The sequence below is a fragment of the Eucalyptus grandis genome, chromosome 11 (assembly GCF_016545825.1).
Source record: "Eucalyptus grandis isolate ANBG69807.140 chromosome 11, ASM1654582v1, whole genome shotgun sequence".
NCBI lineage: Eukaryota > Viridiplantae > Streptophyta > Magnoliopsida > Myrtales > Myrtaceae > Eucalyptus > Eucalyptus grandis.
The window spans coordinates 7,225,387-7,233,820 of NC_052622.1; the positions used below are offsets into that span (position 1 = coordinate 7,225,387).

Below are 8,434 nucleotides of genomic sequence, written 5' to 3' on the forward strand. Positions count from 1 at the left end.
ATGATGCCATTGCATTCTGAATAGCTTGATTTTTCCATCTTGTCTTCATTCTATGGAGTGTGGTACTGATCATAACTTTAGCTTTCAGGTTCCGTCTCATGTGATGCTGGGGATTCGAGCATGAGGAACGCCTCCTACTCCCCACACCCGCTTTCTCCAATGGGTGATGCTTGTTCACGAATGGATCTCAGCGATTCATCAAATTCTGGTAACAACACATTACAAAGACGATGAAGGAACCAATGAGGTAATTTGGGTGTGGCATTATAGTCTGTCGCATTTTTGATTTGGAAGAGGACAAAAAGTAACCTCATTTCATGAAATGTTCAGCTGTCCTTCCAAGAATGGACTCAACAAATAAGGGATATGCTGGAGGCAGCGTGGGGACTTGGCATTTCGTGATAAGATTTTAGAACAGCAATTGACTGTTATTCTCCAGGTATGCTTTCTACTTGCTGATACTGTTACCTTAGAATAGTCATTTTGTACAAGATTCTGCCATTGGTGAGTTGCTTAATTATTCAAGTCAGGGAAGACCAAGATACAAATGAAGAACTTCAGTGAACTAAGAAACCCTCAAGTGGATCAATTTTGCAGCTTGTAAATTCTTGGAAACTCCCGAAATGCAGTGGAACCTGAGTTGTGATTTTGTTTGTCAGTGTTACAAGGATGCCGAGCACCTTTGAAATAGCTAGTTCATCTAAATCCACCGGTGAATTTTCTTGCCGTCAGTGGGTTGAATGGTTGACAAATCTGTAGTGCCATCCACAATTTTTTTCATCTGAAATAGATGAACTTATAGTAGCAATGGCATAATTAGAATTGAAACAGGAGCAAACAAAAATTACATTGCGTGACTAAGTTATGTATTTGACGATGTTTTCTTTGCAGTTCATTGATAGAAACCATGGTATCACCGACTGTTTTTGCTCGCCGGAGTCTTTGCTCTCTCATGTGATCAACCCGATGCCGCACTCCGAGATGCAATGCAGGCGCAATAATGTATACCCAGATTGGTCCACTGCATTCTACATGCAGGCGGTCGCACTTGCGAAGCTGGACATGCTGAGATGCGGCTGACATGTTGCATGAGGCCTCTGCCCTTGAAGAAAAGCAACGTGGCGGAAAAGGATCTTGAGAGATGGCCATTTTTTGTCATTTTTGGTCTTTTTTGGGCCCTTTTCTTTCTCCTTGTCCTTGAGGTGGTGGTATTGTTATTGTAACAAAAAGAAAAAACACGGAATTCTTGTATAATTGGAAATTGGATGCAATTATTCATGAAAAACCACTTGCCAATGAGGGTTAATCATGGTTGATCTTCACCAACCCGTGCAGATTTTGCTCCCACGGAACTTTTAAGAGCAAGTTAGGTACTCTTCATTCCGAGGGCCTAAGTGCAGTGCTTCAATCACAAACAGCCTATTAAGGTAGTCTTTTCTGCAGGAGAAGCGAATTAAGGTGATTTTGCTTCTGGTTATGTAGCGTATGCTCTCTATGCTGGGAAACTGTACTGAAAAAAAATATCACATCAGCATTGTACATGTATCAGTCAATCCTATTTGTGTATGAAGCAGAACGAAAGAAGATGTTGAGTGATTTAAGAGTACAAATTGATATGGTTTGAATCGATCATTCTGATCAACTTTGATCGATTAACTTCGAGGGCTATTGACAGGACGCATGTGGAATGGAACGATTTGCGGCTTGCCTCTGCGAAACCAGTGGAGTTGGAAAAGTTAGGATCTGTATCATCAACAAGGACTTAATCGTGACATGCGTATGCATTTTCTTCCTTTGCCTCATCTTGTTCATGTTGAACAGAGTCGCCATTCAACCAATGTGAGAGTTTCAGTCGTTACTTTGATGTCAAGTTCTAAAACTTAACCAAACGTACTGATAAGGGTCATCTGTGGCATTGTTACTCGATAGGATGGGGAAATGGTATGTTGATTATTGTCCACACCTTTTATAAATACCACAACATATTTATACAGGCCGACCCATCCACGTTATTATTTCGAAATAGAAAATTAGCTTCATGTCAAGATTCCAAGTTTTCTTGAGATCTGCAAGATGCCTTAAACCAGCTCCTGAACCCACAAAATATAAAATTCATGGTGCATAACCAGGCAAGTAGGAGTGCATGACACTCGTGGGCAACTTTAAAATGGTTTTATTGAACCCTAACTGTACTTTTTTATTTATTAAATCATTTACAAGTATAGAGATCTCTAAGTCCCTAAGTATGTAACTAAGATGGAATGAATAAATTGAGATCCAAAGCAAAATTTAAGTGTTACGCTTTGAATTCTATAGGGATAGGGCTAATGACATTGCCATCCTTCCACCTGAAACACAAAACCTCAAACCATACTAGAAAGTACAACTTCCCCAAGGTCCGAGGTGAAAGCGCTTCGTACTATCGGTTGCTAATCAGTGAATTTAAAATAATTTGAAAGGAATGGAATAAGCAATCATAACCCAATGAGCAGTATATCTCTTTTAAGTAGATCGAGTAACCACCATGCGTATATAAAATAATACCAGAAACTTTAATTTAAACTCAAGGTACAAAAACATAACGAAATGCATGCGTTTGTTTCATTTCAACCAAACTTTATACAAGTTGGGAATATTCATTAGATCTACTATCACAATTCAAATGTCAATGGTCAAGTTCATTGATCAATCTTTATAAAAAAAACCATGGCAATGGCCATTCTATTGAATAATCTATTACTCAATTTCAAATTATCATCATGACATATCATGACAGACACTTGGTAAATCGCCTAACAGAGTCTCCACTTACAAAATTGGTGGCTCAACCGAGAAAAATATTCAAAATTAGTATGTATACCCGAAACCCCTAATGGCTTCACAATCATATTAAGCATCAAGCAACCATCCATCAATGCTATAAATCCAATTTAATATACATTTCACAAACCAAACAAATAACTTTTTGCAACACAACTCATTTGCTAGAAATAACTTTTGTAAAGCATTTCTCATTTTAGAACTCGTTTCATAAACCAACCCACACACACACATATCATTTTGCAGTATTTTTCATAAAACTATTCTCAAATCATTTATAAATTCAAGCTTAGTAAATACTCGATCTAGACTTTTACACAAATAAAAATAAGTTTATAAGCTCAAATAAGAAATAGTACCAATTCATTGAGAACTCTTAAGAGCAAAAACGAAAAATATTATTTGAACCGTCGAACTCACAATCCTATCAAGTAAATAAGAAATATTTGTTAAAATCAAGGATAACTCTATCTTAACTATGAAACCGCTATACTATGCCTGTTAATAAAACAACTTCTACTCGCTAACAAATGCTCATTCGAAGCATTGTTCAAACCTACACATAACATGGAATTTACATGCGAAAACCTAAAATTTCTCTATAATGAAATTGTTTCTCCAAATCGACTCCGGTCAAAACTCACGGCTTTACAATGCTGTAAACCACAATTTCCATGAAATCTCGTAACTCAACAATTCAAAAAAATCAGATTTCATAGCTTGAATTTTCTAAACTTTAAATTGACACCCTAACAAAAGAAAACTTCTCTTAATCGATGAATGGAGGGTTTAATCACTTACCGAAGCTACGAATCGAAATTGATTTGGCTTAGCGAAATTCCTGTAATGCGGAAACCCTTTTCTTTTCCCTTCGTCTTCTTTCTTCGTCTTCTTTTTCTTCTTTCTTTTCTTTCTTTTGTCTTCACTTTCTCCCTTTCTCGCGAGGCTCTCGGTCCGTTTTTATGATATGAGCACCTTTCTGCTTTATTGACTTTTTAAAGCTTCTCTCTCTCTCTCTTTAATTGTTTGCTCTTCCCCTTTTGACTTAGTAAAAATCCGTTTTACTAAAAAAGAATCAATTTTCTTTTACGCCATGTCCAATATGAACCATGGAAATAAAGGGAACAATCAGTTGCAAGAGAATGGTGTGTTTTAATTTCTAAGACAACCCTCTTTTTGTTCTTGTTGTGCAGAGACTATTGCTTGCTTAGCAGAAAAGGTCTTGCCGGAGACCTGTTTAGCAGACTACTCAACTCCGCAGGGAATGAGCTGAGTATAATCAGGAATCGAAGTCTTTCTATGCGCATCTTCATTTGTCTTCATTTATAACAAGTGAGGTACTGAAATCTGATAATAGAGATGAGTACAGCTCGTGTGCAGGCTTCATAAACTCATTAAATGTGCTGGAAATGGTCTGTTTTCTGTCTGAGGTCATGGAGGCAATGCCTAGTCTCCTTCATATCTTAATCTTCTCTTGGGTTTCATGAGGTAACAGCCAACAAGATTTAAAGAGTTCAAGCATGTGAAGATTCTTCACTCCCAAGGATCTAGTTTAGTGTCACTTGGCCCAAGAACAATGCTAATTCTACTGATGTAAAATGCAAATGATTATCTAATGGGCAACGACGGCCTTTTGAGCAGGTTTGAGTGGAGTCCCAACTGGAGCACATGAATTTATAATTTGTGCTCAAGGTTGGGAAGATTCTAATTGTTCCCTCCTAGCTAAATGCTGTGAATAGGATATTCTGTGACCCACATGATCAAGTTCAGACTCCAGATCAACAGAGAAAAGACAATTAATCATCCTTCTGTTTCGGAATCGGGACAGCAATACCATCCATGCGCATCAATAATTAAATTCGTTCGAGCTTTCTTTTCTGCTCTAATCTCATTGTAATAATGACGCGTTTGTGGAGATGTCGGAGGATCCATGACGTGCTAGCAAACAAAGACTGAAGGATGGTCTTTTTTGATAACTTTAGCCCTTCTAAATATACAAGGTAAGAGATTGCTCATGCTTCGCAAGCCCTTTCAATTATCAAAGCCAATTAAAATTCCAGATTAGTGAAAGACTCACCGTGTCAAAATGGCCTGAGAAACCAAAACTTTTATATCCGTTAGTCATGGCCGCTATGTTAGCTTACTTTCCAGGAGTCATCCAATTGCTATGAGTGTTGAGGAGCAATTAAACAGAATCAGATCATCCGAAGCAGCAGCATCCTCCTCAGCATCATCAGCATCTCAAAGCTGGGAGACCTTATAGATCTCTGCTCTTGCATCGAAAATTTGCTCGAGATGCCTCTGAGCCAGCAAGGGCTTACTCATCAGTGCTGCAGAATGGGTGTTGGAGACTTGTTGGATGGATCTCTCGGGCTGTTGGATGCGGAACAGTGAGAGACGTTTTCTCAGATATGAAGGAATGCATCCTTCAGCTTTAATCATCATTTGATGAAGAAAAGACTTGAGTCTGGTAAGCAAAGTCAAGGCATACGGAGTTTCTCACAATGAGAGTCCTTATGGTGGAAGTAGTAAAGAACTATAGTCTATACAGCTTCCGTCAAATCATGAGTTCAGACTTCGATCCTTAATTTGTACTAGCAATTAGGAGATCGTCCTCGGACGAAGGAACTATACAGCCTTACATATGATTTGATGCTGACGTTGAATCAAACCTCAATGAAGACACTGAGCACCATGACATGATGAAAGAATTCAACTTTGAACACCATCATCTTCGAAATCATAGTTTTCACAGAGCATTTCACGTATACAGAGAACCTAACTAGCTTGCCTCTATGTGTGAATTTTCTCTGGTGTCTCATCTAATAGTGTTAAGCCCAGGCCTCACTTGCAACGATTTTGTCCACTCTGAGCCAAAGCTCGCATGGCTTTGTTCCTCTAGGCTTCCCTCTAGAAAATGCATCGATGCAAGTTAGGACAAGTGCCATCCCATAGATGATACTCCACCTCATCATATTCAAGCAATGTGGGATTTAGTTCATTCTTGCTCCCACGTCATCCTAGAGTCGGAGCCGCATCTTGTCTGAGCTCTCTCTAGCCATAGTGATCACTTCTGTCCTCGTCAGATCAGATCGTTACAATAAGAGAGTTCTTGTCGAACAAAAAACTTGCTATATTATTTTCCCATACGTTACAAATGAGCATTATTATTAAATACAAGAGCCGCGGCAAGGTTGACCATCATTACATGTACATACACTACCATCCCTAGATTATGAACAGTACAAGCCAATGTTTTACAGGTCAGTGTCGGTCCAAAACATTGAGAAGCACTGAGAACTGGTTAGTATGGTCCCAGTACTACAGACGCTAGCTCAGAAAAACATAAAGATACAATTTCGTTAGTATATGTCAGGCCGAAAATGAGGAGGAAAACATTAGTGTTGAAATACAATGTTTAAAATGTGCATCCCCCGCAAATAGAAAATCTACGGAAATTTAGTAGTTAGAGTTCTAGGCCCTGAAAATAATACAAGGAATTTAGCAACATGTACAGATACTAGTTGGCCAAGTTTTTCTGTCGTCAATTGCAAGACCAGAGCTACTAATTTGTACAAGTCCCGAAGGCTGAAGAAATCCTTTAACTATTCCGGTGACATGATACTTATGAACACAGGCTTCTAGGGTTCTATCCTTCTTTTCCAATTTATTGAAGAGTGTTAGAGTGTTATTACTCGTTTGTGCGGGCAGGAATAGTGTTGTCAGACCCATTTCATATATTCAATATTCTGACATTTTAACAGGGTGATGACCGATGAGTTGGGGGGGGGGCGGCTTCCACGAGCCCATTTTTGCCTACATTACAAATATCGGGAGCAATTCAAATTTGAATGGGAGATGAATGCAGTTCATCTGACATACTCATCAATGCCCCAAGAGATTGTCACATTTCTGTATTGAGTCATGGTACATAAATATTTAAATTTGGTTTTGAATTTTTGGTTGATTGAAGCATCACTGGGTATTATAAAAAAAAAAAAACCGAAACAAATGGTGATTATTGCTGCTGAATCAATCATAGAGATGGGTTCTGAGCCCATCACTTGAGCTTGAGGATGTAAAGATTCCACTTGTTCCCTAACCATATTGGCATTTGGCATATCTCTGTGACCCACATGATCAAGTTCAGCTAGAAAAGTTAGGAACGGCCAGTTCATGTTATTTTGTTAGGCGACCGTTGCTGCAGAACACCCTGTGGGCCTTGATACTCAAATCTGTTTAAAACTTCTCTTTTATATTGTAATCTGCAAGAGATCTGCTTTGATGGCGCATTCGGCAATGTTGGAGGATTTGTGACGTGACAGTAATGTAGCTCTGAAGGGTGGGATTTGCATTCTTAATTCTCCTCTATCTTCTATATATACAAGGGTCGAAGGTTGTTTAACTACTTGAGCCAAATTTCAATCCATCACATTGAGAACATCCTGTTTCTCAAGATGGCCTCCATTCATACTTCGAAGTGTCCTAGCCATGCTCGCTCGAATAGCTTACCTTGTGGGGTTCATCCTCCTAGCATGAACATTGAGGAGCAATTAAACAGAATCAGATCGTCAGAAGCGTCATCCACATCCTCGGCCTCCCAAAAGCTGAGAATCCTAAAGGATCTCTATGACTGCACTGAAGATTTTCTTAAGTTGCCTCTTACCCAACAGGCTCTTTCAAATGCACGCCTAAGAAGTTCAGTGGAAGAGCTGTTGGATGATCTCTGGAGCTGTTGGATGTTTGTGGGAATATGAAAGACGCTTTCTCACAGATGAAGGAATGCATTAAAGAACTCGAGTTGGTTCTCCGGAGAAGAAAAGGAGGAGATTGTTGTCTTGCCAAGGAAGTTGAAGCCTACATGAGTACTAGGAAGAGGTTGCAGAAAATCATTTTTAAGTACTTGGTGCATTTGAAGAAGATGGAGAGGAAGAACAGCCTGAACAAGGACTCTAACAGGGAAGCTACTCTCAGCATGCTAAGACAAGTTGAAGAAATCAGATTATCAGTATTTGCTTCCTTCCTGTGCTTTCTTTCTCAGTCAAGTGCAAATCTGAAACGTAGCAGCTGGTCACTTGCTTCGAAACTACTGCCATCTAAACAGGTAGCATGTGAAGGAGAAGAGGATGTCAATGAAATGGCAATCTTGGACTCTGAATTGCTTTCCCTGAAATCAGGAAAAAGCTTCCGGTCTCTCAGCGAAAGACATTTTGAAGCGATTGGATGCGTTAGAGTCGAGCCTTTCAGAAGTTGACGAGGACTTGGATTGCATCTTCCGGCGCCTCGTGAAAACGAGAGTTTCCCTTCTCAACATTGTAAACCACTGAAAGATATCTGACTTACCATGGATGCCAATCTATCGTGGCATCCGTTGTGCATTTTTGTTACTTGTTCAGCACAACATTGTACATGAAAGACAATTATATATGTCAAAACTTTTCAACAAGAAGTTGAATGTTCCCCTCTCTCTGACTTTTCATTTAACCTATTTCACGTCGAAATTGCTAACTGCCATTTTCGACTCAGTCTAAAGCATGAGGTAGCTCACAAGAATCAAGGACCTTTATCCTAAAGTTCGGCTGTCATGTCCATCAATTTTCCCGGAAAAGGCGTG

At 39.3% G+C, this 8,434-nt stretch overlaps 1 protein-coding gene across 1 annotated transcript; it reads left to right on the forward strand.

Annotated features, from left to right (window-relative positions):
- Positions 1–7,594: 7,594 nt before the first annotated feature.
- LOC120289692 lies at positions 7,595–8,147 on the forward strand. Its single transcript, XM_039305008.1, has 2 exons — positions 7,595–7,924; positions 7,998–8,147. The coding sequence occupies exons 1-2, from the start codon at positions 7,595–7,597 to the stop codon at positions 8,145–8,147; spliced, it is 480 nt and encodes a 159-aa protein (XP_039160942.1).
- The last annotated feature ends 287 nt before the right edge of the window (positions 8,148–8,434 follow it).

Bases quoted from the DNA above. Each gene is read 5' to 3' on its own strand.
- LOC120289692 (XM_039305008.1), top strand. From the start codon at position 7,595: ATGAAGGAATGCATTAAAGAACTCGAGTTGGTTCTCCGGAGAAGAAAA. The intron at 7,925-7,997 runs GTAGCATGTGAA...CCCTGAAATCAG, and splicing joins AACTACTGCCATCTAAACAG to GAAAAAGCTTCCGGTCTCTC.